Here is a 19322-nt window from a genome sequence, read left to right on the forward strand (position 1 = left end):
CACCCATAAACACACATATACACAAAAGCATGAATAGGCACCCATGCACAAGGACACACACACACACACACAAATGAACTGTTGTCAAATCAACACTTTTTGTGGTTTTGCAGAAACAGACATACATGCGCACAAGCACATCACAAGCATGTGGTAATGTACCCGTAAAATCACACACACAAAAGCGTGAGTAGCCACACACACACACACACACACACACACTCACCTGAGTATCAGGTCCTTGGCCCTCTCAGAGATGGGCACCTCAGGCGGGAATACCAGCGTCTCCTTCCAGTTCATGACTTTTCTGTACGTCTCCTGAGGCGTCTCGGAGCAGAAGGGCGGATAACCTTCAGACAGCAGCAGAGACACAGGATCAACCCTCACACCCGCCACACCGCTCTTTCTGTCTCTCTTAACGCCTTTTAGCTCTCTTGACGCCTCTACTTTTCTCTCGCTGTTTTTCTTTTTCTGTTTATCCAAAAGGTCCCTTCCAAAACCTTTAACCAATGACTTTACCCCTCCCCCCTTTTTTTCTCCCCAATTGTATCCGGGCAATTACCCCACTCTTCCGAGCCGTCCCGGTCTCTGCTCCACCCCCTCTGCTGATCTGGGAAGGGCTGCAGACTACCACATGCCTCCTCCCATACATGTGGAGTCACCAGCCGCTGCTTTTCACCTGACAGTGAGGAGTTTCACCAGGGGGATGTAGTGCGTGGGAGGATCACGCTATTCCCCCCAGTTCCCCCCCCCCCCGAACAGGCGCCCAGACCGATCAGAGGAGGCGCTAGTGCGGCGGCCAGGACACATACCCACATCCGGCTTCCCACCTGCAGACACGGCCGATTGTGCCTGTAGGGATGCCCGACCAGGCTGGAGGTTCGATCCAGCGATCCCCGTGTCGGTAGGCAACGGAAGAGACCGCCACGCTACCCGGACGCCCACTTTACCCACGTCTCTCTCTTTCTACATCTCACTATCTCTCGATTTGTCCATGTGTCTCTCTGTCACGGATAACCTTACAGCTACAACCCTTCATCTGCTTTGTGTTGACTCATCTCGGCGTTTGGCAGTCTGAACCCCAGTCACCCTCCATACGACAGTGTGTTTACATGTAAATCTTTCGTCATTCTTTACAAATACACGCTTTTCTCTCTCTCTCTCTCTCTGCGTTCTTCATTCACTCGTTATATCTCCATTTGTCTTGTTTGTCTCTATCTCTCTCCCTCCACCCATCTCTCTGTATCCACATCTCTCTCTACAGCTGTCTCTCCTGCCTCTCCGTCAGGTCTGACACGGACGGCGCCGGCGTACCGATGAGCATCTCGTACATGATGACGCCCAGAGACCACCAGTCGCACAGCTTGTTGTACCCCGTCTGCATGAAGACCTCCGGGGCGATGTAGTCCGGCGTTCCCACTGTGGAATAAGCCTGAAAGTCACACAACCAGACGGGAGGTGGTCCCATTTACCCACAGTTCCCTGACTGATGTTTACATTTACACATTTGGTCGTCTTTTTTTTTGGCTTATAACTCGGGACGTGTCGGTCGAAGACACGTCCCAGCCTCGCCAATCACTTCCTGCCGTGTTAGCGAGGCTACAAAGGCTATGACAAGTTTTACTGAGGAAGAAGAAGAACATCTTAAGGACGAGTCTAGGTTTTCTAAGATCGGACGAAGAAGGTAAACAGGAAGTATGGCATGAGAAGGAAAGCAAAGACATGCGGCAAAGGAGTCAACCTGCGATCAGACATGTGGCTGAACTTTGAACTGTTATCGTTATCAATGCTGATGTTGCATCATCATCATCATCCTCGTCATTAACCTGTTATCTGGTGGAGCCGCCATGACGCTCTGCTAAACTAACCTCTACACTAATCAGGAAGCTGCTTGACAGCCCTTCCTGTGTTTTCTGATTTGGCCTCCACTAATCTTAAACACACAGCATTTTGTTTAGGAAACAGGTAAAAACAGATAAAAACAGATATAAACAGATATAAACAGGTAAAGACAGATAAAAACAGATGGAAACAGGTAAAAACAGATAAAAACAGATATAAACAGATAAAAACAGATATAAACAGGTAAAGACAGATAAAAACAGATATAAACAGATATAAACAGGTAAAGACAGATAAAAACAGGTAAAAACAGGTAAAAACAGATATAAACAGGTAAAAACAGGTATAAACAGGTAAAAACAGATATAAACAGGTAAAGACAGATAAAAACAGGTAAAGACAGGTATAAACAGGTATAAACAGGTAAAGACAGATAAAAACAGATAAAAACAGATATAAACAGGTAAAGACAGATATAAACAGGTAAAGACAGATATAAACAGGTAAAGACAGATAAAAACAGATATAAACAGGTAAAGACAGATAAAAACAGGTATAAACAGGTAAAAACAGATATAAACAGGTAAAAACAGATATAAACAGGTAAAGACAGATAAAAACAGATATAAACAGGTAAAAACTGATAAAGACGAGCTGCCATCGCTCACCAGCTGTCTGCGGTTTTTCTTCCACGTCTCCGCTTTCCTCTTGGAGTTCATGTTCTGAAACGCTGCGGGATAAAAAGGTGGAGCATTAGATGTGGTGAAACCTGACTGAACCCTGTCAGAAAAACAAACGGCTAAAGATAAAACGACAGAGCCAATTAACACCCCCCCTCACCCCCGATAGAAACAGAAAGGGAGCGACATGAAGCAAGCCCCATCACAGGTTCGGGGGATACTGGATGTGGTTCTATCTTTACGACGGTCAGGAATCAGGAGCTTTTATTTGTCGTTTCATTTCACGCACTAGCGCACACAAAACGAAACAAGGCACTGTAACACAACCACAAAAACTCATATCCAAAACCTACAAGAACACACATATATCCAACATATCAACAAAACAAAAAAAAGCCACTGTCCAAGATGGGGAACGCCAGGATGACCGTCGGACCTGCCGGTCTGCATGGGCTAGCGGTTAGCTTAGCCTGCCCCGCTTCCGCGTCCTGTCAGACCGCCCTCGGTGTTTCCTCTTTGGGGGCAGCTCCAGGCGGGGCCACCGCGTGGTCCCTGGGCCCACAGGACGCGGCAGACCACGTTCTCCCAGCCGATCCAGCGCCAGCTCTCCCAGCCATCAAACGAAGACACAAACTTAGACGCAGACGGGGACAAAGACACTGCGTGGACGGTGCTGGGTGAGGCCGCTGCAAACGTGAGTCCGTGCTGCCATCTTCCCACACCGGGAGCAGTGTGGTCGCGTTACTCGTTCAACATCCACCTCATATTCCAGTTTAACAGATGATCACTGTTTATCCCTGAGATACAAATTGATGTGGGAGTTTACCCCACAGTTTTTTTTAACCCCCCCCCCCTTTTCTCCCCAATTGTACTTGGCCAATTACCCCACTCTTCCGACCTGTCCCGGTCTCTGCTCCACCCCCTCTGCCGATCCAGGGAGGGCTGCAGACTACCACATGCCTCCTCCCATACATGTGGAGTCGCCAGCCGCTTCTTTTCACCTGACAGTGAGGAGTTTCACCAGCCCCCCCCCCCCCCCAGTTCCCCCTCCCCCCTGAATAGGCGCCCCAACCAACCAGAGGAGGCGGTAGTGCAGCGACCAGGACACATACCCACATCCGGCTTCCCACCTGCAGACACGGCCAATTGTGTCTCTAGAGACCCCCGACCAAGCTGGAGGCAACACAGGGATTCGAACCGACGATCCCTGTGTTGGTAGGCAAGGGAAGAGACCGCTACGCCACCCGGGCGCAATCCCACACAGTGTCTGATGTAGATTATATTCAACATCGCATTATAATGACATGGAAGCAAACTAGAGACATAGAGACGACCCTATTTGACTCATCTATTACTGAGTTATGACCACTGGTCATAGCTCAGCCACGTGTGGTTTACTCGTGTAGTACCTGGCTATCTATGTCTGATGAATGGCCTGCGACTTAAAGGGTCACCGTGGTATTGCTCTGTCGTTTTAGAAACAAATGAGATAGATCTTATTCCACCTCGTCTGATCTGATCTGTTATTTTAATATAGCTTTGTTGGACTTACAGAAGTCACTGGGAGGGTTGTGGGTCAGATTCCTGTAGAACTCAGTGCGGTGGGCTTTCTTCAGACCCGTACACAAACCAAAATCTGACAGTTTGACGTGACCCTGTCAGGAAGGAAGGAAGGAAGTGGTAAGACGCCAACTGAACACATACAACAATGTGTGTGTGTGTGTGTGTTAACCGCTATTTCATAGCTTGGGCATAAATGCAGACTACTTGTTTGCGACTATTTGCATTTGAGTTCAAACAGGCTAGCGACGCTGGCGTTACTATGTTGTTTTGTGGTTTTGAAAGTCCCAATGTTTGGGGGCAGGGCAGGTGTTTGCGCTCCTGTAGTACAAACTGTATGTTGTGTGTTTGTGTGCACAAGAGTGAAATGTCAAATGTGTGTATCCGTATGTGTGTGTGTGTGTGTCTCAGTGTTTTTGTGTCAGCATGTGTGTGCGTGTGTGTGTGTGTACCCTGGAGTCGAGCAGCAGGTTGTCTGGCTTGATGTCTCTGTGGATGAAGCCCAGCTGGTGAATGGAGTCGATGGCGAGGACGGTCTCGGCGATGTAGAACTGAGTGGCTTCCTCAGACAGCGTGTCCTTCTTCATCAGCAGCGTCATCATGTCGCCTGGAAACAAACCCCGCCGAGGGTTAACGGGTTACTGGTGTTGTTCTTTAAGGCCTCCATTTGAAGTCCAGAAAGCCAAAACACAAACACACAAATTATTCAACATGTCCTCTGGCAACAACGTCATGCGAGGTTTAAGTTTATTTGTGTCTTCGAAAAGTTGGGACGGCCAGTGCAGCCATTTTATAACGACTGTTATCGTTATCGTTTGTTCGGTTTCAGTCAGCAATGCTCCACATACGTCTAGCTACTCTTTAAACGTGTGATCCTGTGGGTGTCTGTGTACTGTGTGGTCCAGTGCAGACCTCCTGGTAGGAACTCCATGATGAGGTAAAGGTTCCTCTTGTCCTGGAAGCTGTAGAACATTTTGACCACCCACGCTCCGTCCGCCTCCACCAGGATGTCCCGCTCTGCCCGGATATGAGCCACCTACCGACCACACAGACACAAATACAAAATACTTATACCACCAGGACTACTACTACTACTACCACCACAAGCAATAATAATGCATCCATCCATCCATCATCCTGCTCCGGCAGTAGGGCTGCACGACATTAGGAAAACATGTGATAACGCTGCTGAATATTGTGACGACGACATGACTCGCGATAAATAAACAAATATTGAAGTATACAGTTTTAATGCCTTTCTGCTTTAGGTTGGCTGCTAACACAGAGCCCAGACTATGAACAGCCTGTGCACACTGAATAAACACATGAAATGCATTATGTCCATTCCAGCAACACGGTTTTATTGAGAAAAAAAAAATGCACCTGGCTACAGCCGCTATATTGACAATGAACAAATACCACCAACTTGGTTGCATGGCAACACGGGAACACCTGGGCCTATTTAAATACAGCAGGTACCAGGAGTTTATATTATACATGACTACGTAATGGTCTCAGTTTAAAGCTGATGTCTTACCAGTTTTGCAGAGTGACTAACTAATGTTAGAACTTTATTTTTTACATTATATTTTGGCTATAATGCAAAAACATATACCGCAACCCCGAGAGCGGGTTCACATAACGGACATTATACTTTGCTGTTGCTGAGGGGGAATCAGCCAAGTGACACTACCGCCTTTTTTCCCGAAAGGGGGCACCAAAGTCAACACAAACTCCTAGTTGTGTCGATTACACTTTATATTAGGGGGTCGGAAATTACTAGGTAATTTCCTAGTAATAAGGTGGTAATTATCGTGTAATTTCTTAGAAATAAGGTTGAAATTACCTTGTAATTTGGGTTAGGGTTAGCTGTAAAATCACCTGTAAAAGCTACCATCTTATTACTAGGAAATATTTCCCACCCCCTAAAATAAAGTGTTACCGTATCTTTAAATAAATAGCTTAAGCTGTTTATCCCAGTTCAAGCAGTCTTTTGTGATACAGATATCGCGCATGTTGATGTCGCGATGAAGGTACATTTCTGATATATTGTGCAGCAGCCCTACCCAGCAGTCACTGGGTGGCAGGTGGCAGGCGGGGAGACACCCTGGACAGGCCGCCAGTCCATCACAGGGCCCACACACACACATTCACGCCTACGGACAGTTTAGTACGGCCGATTCACCCGACCTGCATGTCTATAAACTGTGGGAGGAAACCGGAGCCCCCGGAGGAAACCCACGCAGACACGGGGAGAACGTGCAAACTCCACACAGAGGACGACCCCCCAGGTTGGACTACCCCGGGGCTCGAACCCAGGACCTTCTTGCTGTGAGGCGACCGCGCTAACCACCGCGCCACCGTGCTGCCAGCAATAATAATAATAACATCTTCAAGTACGAGTACTAATACTACTGGGGCTGCATGGCTCAGGAGGTTGAGCGAGTTGTTTAAGGTTGCTGGTTCGACCCCCAGCTCCTCCAGAGAGCTTGTCAAAGTGTCCTTGAGCAAGACACTGAACCCCCTAACTGCTCCTGATGAGCAGGCTGGCGCCTCGCATGGCAGCCTCCTCCTTCAGTGTGTGAATGGGTGGATGTGAGTTATATATAAATGCAGCCCATCTAACGTGTACTAACAATACCCACTACATCTCTGTTTTACTGGACTCAACTGACAGGAAGACAGGAGTCGGCTCTGGTCCCTTAACTACATACCAGCTGCTTCAAACAGGACTTTAAAATACACTCTCGGTTACAGTAACACGGCTTAACGTTGACTAGAGCACATTTTTGACAGCAGTATAACGAAAGTAAACCTGTGACACGTTGGACCGTGTGTCAGATTTCCAGGTGAGCGATACGCAGAACAAAATAAATCAACGTTTTAACTTCGGATGTGCTGAATTACCCTCGTTTTAAAATAGCTTTACGTTTCATCTCCCACACGATCACGTTGAACAGTTTTAATCCCAGTAACCACATCATGTGAACAGCACCGGTACAGGACCGGTCGGTTTCCACGGCAGTACTACATAACATTACTAGTACTGCTTGTAATAATAATAATAATACTAGTAGTAGAAGTACCACTACAAATACCACGACTACTACTACTGCTAATGATAGCAACAGTAATAATGATAACGTATTTTATGTACGCGTTCTTTCAAACAACAAAAAGGGTCGTCGCGTGAGGGCGTCCGGGTGGCGTGGCGGTCTATTCTGTTGCCTAGCAACATGAGGATCGCCGGTTCGACCCCCCGTGTTACCTCCGGCTTGGTCGGGCGTCCCTACAGATACAATTGGCCGTGTCTGCGGGTGGGAAGCCAGATGTGGCTATGCGTCCTGGTCGCTGCACTAGCGCCTCCTCTGGTCAGTCAGGGCACCTGTTCAGGGGGGGAACTGGGGGGAATAGCGTGATCCTCCCACGCGCTACGTCCCCCTGGTGAAACTCCTCACTGTCAGGTGAAAACAAGCGGCTGGCAACACCACATGTATGGGAGGAGGCATGTGGTAGTCTGCAGCCCCCCCCCGGATCGGCAGAGGGGGGCGGAGCAGAGACCGGGACGGCTCAGAAGAGTGGGGTAATTGGCCAAGTACAACTGGGGACAAAAAGGTGGCAAAAAAAAAAAAAAGGTGTTGCCGTGCTACAGGTTTCAAACAGAACACAGGATGTGAGAGAGTACACACAAATACACAACGCTGATCAACAGGAAGGAAAACAGCGACTGCACTACTCCTCGCCTGTGTTTTCGTCTCTCCTGCATTCTGAAGCAGCGTGCATGTCGTGTTCCGGCCATAACGTCACCGGGGGATGTTTCACACTTCTGTTCTGGCGCCGCCATCGACGCCACAAACATACCTGCTCCTTCTCCAACATGTCCGCCTTCCTCAGGATCTTCATGGCATAAATGTGTCCCGTGTCTTTTTTCTGCACCAGGCGGACCTGCAGGAGAGCGGAGCCACAATATCACAACCCACACACCAGAACGTGGACGTGTTCGTCTCAAACGTCACATCGGATCACGGTTCTGTACCGAGATGACTTGTTATTAACTAGCTGTGACGTCACGAGACTGGTCTGCCGCATGGGTACTGATCTAAGACCTGAACTCCCCTGCATCTGCCCCCTCCTGCTTCCATCGGCCCGTTTGAGAAAAAAAAAAAAAAAGCTAAAAGAGGAAGTGGGTCACCCGTACCTCCCCGAAGGCGCCGCGACCTATGACCTTGAGGGACTCAAAGTCATCCAGGCCGAGTCGCGTTCTCTTCAGCCGCAGGAACTCCGTCTCCTTCCGAGCATGCTGGGAACGCCGCATCACCTTCTGCAAAGGGCCGTACAATGTAATGTATATGTCAGCAATCATCATCATCATCATCATCATCATCATTCTTATCAATGTGAACCTTCCAGATTACAGAAAAAACAGGTAACGAATAGTAAAATGTGTATAAAAGAACATGAAATTTGAAAAAAATGTGAAACTACAGCTTGGTTAAGAAACACAACCATCTCTGTTGGATGAAATAGTGGTGAATTCATCAACGTAATTTACAAGCCGATTAGAAGTCCCCGTTACACTTCTTTTTTCCTTTTAAACACCAACGCAGACGCCTGTGTCACTGCAGGTATCAATAAATTAAACCAAAACAGTGAAATTATTATTATTATTATGTAAAAATGAGAATGAGAAAGTCGTTGTGGTGTTGGAGGACGCTCACTGATGACATCATAGGGGGTGATGAAGCGGATATCTCGTCTCAGATTGTCTCTAACTTACCTCTTCATCCAGCAAACCCTCGTCATCCATCACTTTCTCCAGCTTTTTCTGCCTGCAAACAAAAATGCACAAGTCAAAAATGCCGTTTCTACACACAGATAAAAGGGGGGGGGCAGACAACTCAGCTCTGTAGGATGAGACAAACCCCCGACCTTTGAACCCTGCCCCTGGAACAGACAGTGTGAATTCTGCCGCTTCACACGGCGGCTTTGTGTCGACGAACCACGTGCGCGGAGCGAACTGCGGCGACCGCAGTTTGTTTGGCGTGAAGGTCAAAAGGTCACAGCGAGGGTTTCAATGTCGCGTCAGCTGAAACGGGGCCGATCGGCGCTGCCCGTGACCAAATGATATCCGACCGTGTACGAAAAGGAGACGAGCCGCAGAGACCGGCTGCATTCACAACCTCCCCTTAGTGAAACGGTTCTTCCCTCTCCCGCTGCGAACAGTACAAGATTCATCGCCCCATGCTTCCTTTATCGGCTGACCAGTTCAGATGCTCTGTGGTCGCCATCACCTGTGACTTTACACAGACATCCACATTAACTCTGTTTTACATGGTGAGAATCCCACCAAGTCCAACTCCTCAGAGGTACAAACACACTCGGACCACGACAAAAACATTTAATTTACCATTTCTCTCAGCAGGACTCAAACGACTACTGGTTTTAGATTATTTCTAAGAGCTTTTACTGGTTTTACTCTGTTTCTAACTGCTGTTAACTGGTATTAGTCTGATTCCAAGACTTTTTAACTGGTTTTACCGAGTTTCTAAGAGTTGTTAGCTGGTTTTGTGTTGTTTCTATGAGTTGTTAGCTGGTTTTAGCCAGTTTCTAAGAGCTGTTAACTGGTTTGGTGTTGTTTCTGAGAGTTGTTAGCTGGCTTTAGCCAGTTCCTAAGAGTTGTTAACTGGTTTTGTGTTGTTTCTAAGATTTGTTAGCTAGTTTTAGCCAGTTTCTAAGAGTTGTTAACTGGTTTTGTGTTGTTTCTAAGAGTTGTTAGCTGGTTTTAGCCAGTTTCTAAGAGTTGTTAACTGGTTTCAGTCTGATTCTAAGAGTTGTTAACTGGTTTTAGCCAGTTTCTAAGAGTTGTTAACTGGTTTCAGTCTGATTCTAAGAGTTGTTAACTGGTTTTGTGTTGTTTCTAAGAGTTGTTAGCTAGTTTTAGCCAGTTTCTAAGAGTTGTTAACTGGTTTTGTGTTGTTTCTAAGAGTTGTTAGCTAGTTTTAGCCAGTTTCTAAGAGTTGTTAACTGGTTTTAGTCTGATTCTAAGAGTTGTTAACTGGTTTTGTGTTGTTTCTAAGATTTGTTAGCTAGTTTTAGCCAGTTTCTAAGAGTTGTTAACTGGTTTTGTGTTGTTTCTAAGAGTTGTTAGCTGGTTTTAGCCAGTTTCTAAGAGTTGTTAACTGGTTTCAGTCTGATTCTAAGAGTTGTTAACTGGTTTTAGCCAGTTTCTAAGAGTTGTTAACTGGTTTCAGTCTGATTCTAAGAGTTGTTAACTGGTTTTGTGTTGTTTCTAAGAGTTGTTAGCTAGTTTTAGCCAGTTTCTAAGAGTTGTTAACTGGTTTTGTGTTGTTTCTAAGAGTTGTTAGCTAGTTTTAGTCTGATTCTAAGAGTTGTTAACTGGTTTTGTGTTGTTTCTAAGACTTGTGAGCTAGTTTTAGCCAGTTTCTAAGAGTTGTTAACTGGTTTTAGTCTGATTCTAAGAGTTGTTAACTGGTTTTGTGTTATTTCTAAGACTTGTGAGCTAGTTTTAGCCAGTTTCTAAGAGTTGTTAACTGGTTTTTTGTTGTTTCTAAGAGTGAACTGGTTTTAGCCCGATTCTAAGAGTTGTTTCTAGGAGTTGTTAACTGGTTTTGTGTTGTTTCTAAGAGTTGTTAACTGGTTTCAGCCCAATTCTACGACTTGTTTCTAAGAGTTGTTAACTGGTTTTGTGTTGTTTCTAAGACTTGTGAGCTAGTTTTAGCCAGTTTCTAAGAGTTGTTAACTGGTTTTTTGTTGTTTCTAAGAGTTAACTGGTTTCAGCCCAATTCTAGGAGTTGTTTCTAAGAGTTGTTAACTGGTTTTTTGTTGTTTCTAAGAGTTAACTGGTTTTAGCCCGATTCTAAGAGTTGTTTCTAAGAGTTGTTAACTGGTTTTGTGTTGTTTCTAAGAGTTGTTAACTGGTTTTGTGTTGTTTCTAAGAGTTGTTAACTGGTTTCAGCCCAATTCTACGAGTTGTTTCTAAGAGTTGTTAACTGGTTTTGTGTTGTTTCCAAGAGTTGATAACTGATCTTAATGCCCGCGTACGCAATGAAAACCCTTGGTGTCTGGTTCACCTCATCTCTCGCTCCTCGTGCTGAGTCAGCAAGGTGCTGTAGAAGTTCTCCAGGGTCAGCTTGGCCACAGTCACCCGCTCCCGCGTGTGGTTGCTCATGGGAAGGGAAGCTGCCGTCCCTCCCGTCATGGCCATGCTATCCTGCAGGACACAGGCAAACACTAATAAACACAAACATCATGTATTTTGAGCTATATCACACTGATACCTCTACATAAGTTTACTGTTTCTGTTTGTGTTCATGACATGTTTTTCTTTATTCGGGGTCCCTGCTCTTTTTAGAAAACCACTTCCCAGAAACCTTTGCTTGGACATACGTAACAGACGCTGCGGACAGTAGGCCGTATTACTCAGTATTAACTATCAGCGGAAATCTCTGCAACTTTTATCTGAAACGTAACACCCAATCCCACCGACATCACAGCAACACATCTCAGCACATAAACACACACATGAAAATATAAGCATTGCATATAAAAATTATGCTAAAAATATACCTCGCCACCCAAAATATAATTTTATAACTTGACAATTTTCCACAACCTCAGAAACATTTTCCAAGCATTCTCCATATATATATATATATATATATATATATATATATATATATATATAGATAGCATTATTTTTCCGAAACCGTCAATGGTGTTGAGTGCTCGACTAATGAGGAGCGGAATATCAACACGGATTCTCGCACGAAACAGGCCTGTACTGCTATGCATTAAAATATTTTTTCCTGAGTGTGTGTATGTATATATATATATATATATATATATATATATATATATATAGTTTTTTTCCGAAACCGTCAATGGTGTTGAGTGCTCGACTAATGAGGAGCGGAATATCAATATATACGTGTATGTGTATATATGTGTGTATATATATATATATATATATATATATATGAGTAATCAGAAGTCCATCATAATGGCGTCTGTGCATCAGTGCATCTGATACTGAACCACTTTCCACTGACTCACTGCGGGTCCGGGCCTTCATTATTTAAACAGCATGTAATCACATGTAAATACAGCACGGGGAGGAAGTGCCCATCACCTCACTAGAAAACAGCTCATCATTACATCACCGTTCCACACAGCGCTCATCAAACGCCGTGGCGTCTGATGAAAGCTGACGGGCAGATAAGAGGCCTCTGCGGACCAGAGATAGCGTCCGCGTTTCAGTGTTTGGTCTTCCTCCCGCCGCCGCCCGCCTCGCTCTAAAGAAACTGCTGAACAACAAGAGACTTCCTGAGTTCGGAGACAAACCGCCGGCTCGCCACTCTGCACCGGCTCGCTTTGGGAGATCAATGCCGGGAAAGAGGAAGAGGACGCCGAGTCACCGAGGCCCTGACTGACTTACTCATGACTCATTTCAGCTTAAAGGAGAACGCAGCACACGGCTTCAGACTCTCTCTGGCCAACACTATACTACAAGTACGAGGCGTGTGTGTGTTTCTGAAGCCAGAGACATCTAGACTCACATCTGATTCTGACAGTTTGAAACCTTTCTTTAGGGTTCTGTCCCCTAACGTCAGACTACCCCAAACCCTGCGGTAGGACACCCTGACCCGGGCTGCAGCCGGCAGTGCAGCCCGGGTCCACGTTTCAACCCAAACCGGAGAACATGATGGTTTTTTTCCCACTGAAGTCTTGAAGTCATATTTAATACTAACAGGTTTTCATATCGGCATGTGATCATAAAAAAACGAACAAACATGATTTATGGCCTAATTACACTGAGGGAGAGCCGTCCCGGTCTCTGCTCCACCCCCTCTGCCGATCCGGGGAGGGCTGCAGACTACCACATGCCTCCTCCCATACAGGTGGAGTCTCCAGCCGCTTCTTTTCACCTGACAGTGAGGAGCTTCACCAGGGGGACGTAGCGCGTGGGAGGAGCACGCTATCCCCCCCAGTTCCCCCTCCCCCTGAACAGGCACCCCGACCGACCAGAGGAGGCGCTAGTACAGCGACCAGGACACATACCCACATCCGGGTCCCCACCCGCAGATGCAGCCAATTGTGTCTGTAGGGACGCCCGACCAAGCCGGAGGTAAGGCGGGGATTCATACCGCCCATCCCCATGTTGGTAGCCAACGGAATAGACCGCCATGCTGCCCGGACGCCCCCAGATCCTGCAAGTGGTTTTGAACGGGTTTTCCCTTGCCGTCGGTTATGAAACTGTGATAATCACACAAAACTGGGTGCTACAAACGCTCCAGGCGAAGGTGACGAGGGTCTTGATGCAGCGCCACCGTCAGCCGTTACAATGAGCTACACGCTACAAAGACAAGCTATCCAAATCAAACGACTAGCCATGTCCCGGAGGTCAAACTCTCTTCTCGCTGGTCTCTCTTCCACGGGAAGGTCAATGGTCAGGGGTCAGCATCCCCCGTCCCTGTATAGCTACTTGCTGCCTTGCCCGACAGCACCGGAGGACACCAAACACAAGAGGGATTTGAACCCAAATCCTCTGAATTAGGGCTGTACAATGAACCGATAGCTAATCTGATATCAGGAGTCGGTCTTTCTGACGTTAATAAGTGTGTAACTTGAGGATTCTGGAGCGTTTACATTATATGTGTGTTGAATCAAGCGTTTCCATTACAACACAAGTCATCAGTACTCGACGGGAAAGAAAGACAAACACTTCTCGGGGGGAAAAAACGGCTGTGGAGTAAAGTGAAAACGAACGACACGTCGCCGGGTCATCACGGGCCGCCCTTGTGAATAAGAATTTGTTTTTAAAGTTGGGGTAGGTAACTTTGGAGAAGCGAGCAAATTTGACTTAACACCCCCCCCCCTAAAAAAATCCAGCCCCCCCCCTGCTCTGCTTCCTCCTTCCCTCCGAACCAGCCCCACCCCACACACACACAGGTCTGAGTTTGGCTGCTGCAACTGATTAAACTCCTGTTTTCGCTGATAATGGACGCACGTCAAAGTAGTTTCTTCTACGAATCTCTTATTTACATCGACACCGATGGTGTCGCTCGTCCGTACTTGAAGGTGGAGTACTTATTAAATTTAATCTAGTCACCTCTACGAGCTCCATAATGAGAGGAAAACTTGACAGAAAGGCTGTGCGTGAGTGAATGACTGACAGGCAGTAGGACCGCCTCATCACAGAGAGCTCCCCTGATTGGTTGCGGGCTACCGGAAGCGGTAAAGCCTTAACCAATCGGGTGAGCTCAGGTGAGAGTAGGACATCCTGGATACAGACGCAGGGTTTAAAGACGGAGGCTCGAGTGTCTGTCAGACCACTTGTATTATTTTTTGGATTGTGAGATACTTTATTGATCCCATCGGGACATAACGCTCAGCATTTAACCCCTCCTGGCTCTGCAGCTAGGAGGCAGTGGGCAGCTGCAGCACCCGGGGGCCAACTCCAGTTCGTCTTGCCATGCCTTGCTCAGGGGCTCAGGCAGGAGTATTAACCCTGACATGTCTTTTGGATGGTGGGGGAAACCGGAGCGCCCGGAGAAAACCCACCGCAGACACGGGGAGAAGATGCAAACCCACACACAGGACGACCTGGGATGACCCCCAAGGTCGGACAACCCCGGGGCTCGAACCCAGCACCTTCTTGCTGTGAGGCCACGGCGCTAACCACTGCGCCACCGCGCCGCCGATTCCTCAGGGGCATGAACGTTCATAAATAAAGTTTCTTACCCCGACTTTTAAGTGACGCGTCCGGGGAAATAAAGGTCCAATGCAAAATGAACGGGGTCCACCACCCGTTTACTCTCCCACCATTCACAGCAAATGGGACAATTTCAGAGTTTCCGGCTCACTCAATACGCATGTCTGGACTGTGGGAGGGAGGTGAACGTATGCAAAACACGAGGCCAACATGCAAAACCTACACAGATGAGCCGGACTTGAACCCAGGACTCTCCTGCCGAGGGGAAACCGAGCGAAACACCAACGTGTCGCCTGACTAGAAATAAACTCGTTTACAGCACATCGCACTGGATTTCTATGTAATGCACATGCTATATAAATAAAGTCTGGGTGACTCCCTTAACCAACAGGCTCTGCTACAGAAAACTGATTTTACCGGAGTGCATTGTGGCCTTTTTCCCGTCAAAGAGTCAAATAGAGTCGGTCTGGGGGTAGTTCATTATCACTGCAAGCCTCATTTTCAAAAACAACAACAACAACAACAACACAATCACAAAAACCTGCATGAGTTGAACAGCCCTTGGGTCGGACCTTTGAGTCGACTGGTTAATGTAGTCGCCCGTGGTGCGGGAGACTCGGGTGGGCGTCCCCGGCCGTGGCGGTACCCGGGCCGCCCCCCGAATTCGCTACACACGTTTTTGGCTGTGGTGGCCTGGCGGGCGGCCCGGTCCAGGGTGTCTCCCCGCCCGCCGCCCAGTGGCTGCTGGGAGAGGCTCCAGCATCCCCGCCACCCTGAGAGCAGGAGAAGCGGTTTGGATGATGGATGGATGGAGTTTAACGGCAGATCTGTGAACCGGCTAATAACGCCTCATTAGTTATCGGTGGTTATGAATATGTTGAGTCATGCGGTGTCATTTGGTGTTCCAGTTTCCACGTCTACTTGCTGCGGAAAGGACAGACGGTCGTTCATCCAAGGATCAAACCGCTCAGAAATTCATCGTCGACTTCTGCCGTTTCTTCTGCGCCTGATACGTCTTTCATCGCGGCGTGGACCAGAATTCCCCAACACGACGGTTGGGTGACCACCGAAGTGTCGGAGAGACTTGGAGGGACCTCACCGGATACTGGTCAACATTTCCCTGCGTTCACTCATGGTGGTATTTTTCCCAACCTGGGTGGAAACTGGGAAGGTGCGATTCCAAACCGGTAAGGCCTCCGAATGTGGATCCTGTCGGTGTTTTGGTCCAGTTCGGTTCAGTTCAATCACGTTAGAGGAGTGATCTGGGCCCATTGGCACCGTGCACAATGCTGTCGTATCCAACACATGCCGGTGATGGCGCCGGTGATGGCGCTTCAGGGTCCAAGGGTTTGGCAAAAATTAAATACCCCCCCCCCCCACCGCCTTTTCTCCCCAATTGAATCCGGCCAATTACCCCACTCTTCCGAGCCGTCCCGGTCTCTGCTCCACCCCCTCTGCTGACCCGGGGAGGGCTGCAGACTACCACAGGCCTCCTCCCATACATGTGGAGTCACCAGCCGCTTCTTTTCACCTGACAGTGAGGAGTTTCACCAGGAGGATCACGCTATTCCCCCCAAACAGGCGCCCCGATCGACCAGAGGAGGCGCTAGTGCAGCGACCAGGACACACACCCACATCCGGCTTCCCACCCGCAGACACGGCCACTTGTGTCTGTAGGGACGCCCGACCAGGCCGGAGGTAACGCGGGGACTCGAACCGGCGATCCCCGGCAGAAACTCAATGTTACCGTTATCGTCTTTCAGTGGAATTGTATCGATATGAAATCAGGATATTGTCCTATTCTGAATACACAATTCTGTTGTCTAAATTAATGATAACGACAATCCGTGACCTAAAAATGTCTCCCCAAAATGAGGTGTGAAATATTTAAATATCTAAGGGGGGGGGGTCTTATTTAAAAACTAGTTTTGGTTTGATGCCCAACTTTGCATTCCCAAACAGTTCAGTGCGGTGAACCTCAGTTTGGATTTGTAAGCGTGGTGTTTCGATATGACGTCATTATTGTGACGATGACGTTTTCCTCGGCGGCTTGGCTACTGATGGATGGACGGATGGACGGACGGACATTTTCCCAACTATTCCCTTCGTATCCAAGCCCCTGGGCCTGTATACGACCCCAACACCGACCACAAACACACACTTCTATTCATTGCATGCACATGTACACATGCACTTAATACTGACACTTCACACACACACACACACACACACACACACACACACACACACACACACACAAACAGACATGCACACACACACAAACACACATAACCAGATAGGTACACTCACACACACACAAACAGACATGCACACACACACACACACAAACAGACATGCACACACACACAAACACACATAACCAGATAGGTACACTCACACACACACAAACAGATATGCACACACAAACACACTCAAACAGACATGCACACACACACAAACAGACATGCAAACACACACACACACACACAACCTACACTCACACACACACAAACAGACATGCACAGACACACACAAACAGACATGTACACACACACACAGACATGCAAACACACAGACATACATAACCTACACTCACACACACACAAACAGACATGCACAGACACACACAGACATGTAAACACACACACAACCTACACTCACACACACACAAACAGACATGCACAGACACACACAAACAGACATGTACACACACACAAACAGACATGCAAACACACACATACACATAACCTACACTCACACACACACAAACAGACATGCACAGACACACACAAACAGACATGTAAACACACACACAAACAGACATGCACACACACACACACACACACACACACACACACACACACACACACACACACGCACACTGGATGAGTGACTCTTCAATTCCACTTACATATGTGTGAAAAATCACACCACAACACCCAAACACGGATGGCACACAACTTAGGTGCACACAAGCGCTCACGCACGCCACACTGGCGCTCCACCCTGCAAGTCAGCGCTGCACAGGAAGCTGCGCCCCTCCTGAATGAAAGGACTCAGTCATGATGCCAACGGGGTGGAGGACACACACGCACGCACAAGCGCACGCGCGCGAGACTCATAGTAACAACTGCAAGATAACACAACATTTATAAATTGAATTATTTCAAGATTTCGGACGCACAACTAAATTGCCCCTCGCTGTTTCACTGCACCAGTGGACTAATAATAATAATAATAATAATAATAGTCTCTAGGCTTTTTAAACATCCTTCTTTACAAATACACCAAGTAGGCCGACACGGGTGGGGGGGGGGGGCAAGACGCGCGAGACCCACGGTGACCCCCGCACGCTGAATTGTTGCGTCACAATAAAATGATAATAATAATACAATAAATCCGTTGTCACGCGCAAAAAGACATGGAAGCAGAACGCAGGCGCACATATGGTGTAAAAACAACACACACGCACATACACACGCACACACAGAGACACACACACGCATGCACACGCACATGCGCACGCGCGCACACATGCACGCACAACAATCGATAGCGGTAGACGCAGGGCTGGAATCGCAGAGGGCATGTAAACAACAACAACAACAACAACAACAACAACAGGGGCATTTTACGGGTGCGACACACAACATGCAGTCCAACGGGTTCTGCAAAAATGCCATGAATGCGTTCCGGCTGTCTGGACGTCACGCGTCCGCGGTACCGCCGCCGCGACCCCATCCGCCTGATTCCAAACCGGCTCGGCTTTCAGCATAAACCCCACCGACACGCGGAAAACCCGTATCAGCCGGTCCGGACGGCTCAGAGCGCCGCCGCCGCCGCCGGGCGGGCTGCGTCTCCGAGGGAGGGCAGGTTCCCCCGGACTAACAGCCGGCCGGGCCGGGCCGGGACGAGGCTTTGCGAGGAAGGAACGGCTTCGCCACCCACCTCCGTTTCCTGCTCCAGAGTCGGATCAGCGGCCCGCCGCCAGCGCACCTCCGAGCGGAACGAAACCGGCGTCTGCCCGCTCTCCTCCTCCTCCTCCTCCTCCCCCCCCTCCCCCGAATCCTCAGGGCAAGTCGCGTCCGTGGGAGGAGATGCGGTCACCTTCTACGGACCGAGCCTGCCGGACTGCGCCGTGAGCATGACCCGTATCGGAGAGGACGTCCGCAGAAAACGGGGGAAAACCAGCACCGGAATATTCCCGGGTCCGTACTGGGTGACGGCTCGTCCAGCCCAGGATCATTTGGCGGGGGTTTCGTCGTCCCCCCCCTCCTCCCTCTCTCTCTCTCTCTCTCTGACCCGCGACGTGAGGCGCCCCTCGTTAGAATAAAACCAGCACTGGCTTCCTGGGACGGAGGCGGCTCGCCGAACCCCTTTCCCGAGCGACGCCAGGGGAGTCCGCGGTTTGAAGGGCGACGGCTTCGGCCAATGAGCGGAGAGGACGGGGGACCGGATGTTTCGTCCGGCCAATCGGTGCCGGCGACAGCGCGGGGAACGGAGACTCC

The 19322-nt window shown here is 48.4% G+C and overlaps 1 protein-coding gene across 1 annotated transcript in view; it reads right to left on the reverse strand.

The window, feature by feature from the left end:
- LOC130109587 (serine/threonine-protein kinase 38-like) overlaps positions 1–19097 on the reverse strand; it is a 24130-nt gene extending 5033 nt beyond the window's left edge. Inside the window, exons 1-11 of the mRNA XM_056276550.1 lie at positions 18763–19097; positions 11174–11313; positions 8860–8911; positions 8281–8403; positions 7944–8027; positions 4995–5118; positions 4535–4689; positions 4075–4177; positions 2511–2572; positions 1315–1432; positions 227–350 (exon numbers count right to left, since the gene is read on the reverse strand). Of these exons, the coding sequence (XP_056132525.1) occupies positions 227–350; positions 1315–1432; positions 2511–2572; positions 4075–4177; positions 4535–4689; positions 4995–5118; positions 7944–8027; positions 8281–8403; positions 8860–8911; positions 11174–11307 (1079 nt within the window). The 5' untranslated portion in view covers positions 11308–11313; positions 18763–19097. The remainder of the gene's footprint in view (positions 1–226; positions 351–1314; positions 1433–2510; positions 2573–4074; positions 4178–4534; positions 4690–4994; positions 5119–7943; positions 8028–8280; positions 8404–8859; positions 8912–11173; positions 11314–18762) is intronic.
- Between the last annotated feature and the right edge of the window lie 225 nt (positions 19098–19322).

The sequence above is a fragment of the Lampris incognitus genome, chromosome 3 (assembly GCF_029633865.1).
Source record: "Lampris incognitus isolate fLamInc1 chromosome 3, fLamInc1.hap2, whole genome shotgun sequence".
NCBI lineage: Eukaryota > Metazoa > Chordata > Actinopteri > Lampriformes > Lampridae > Lampris > Lampris incognitus.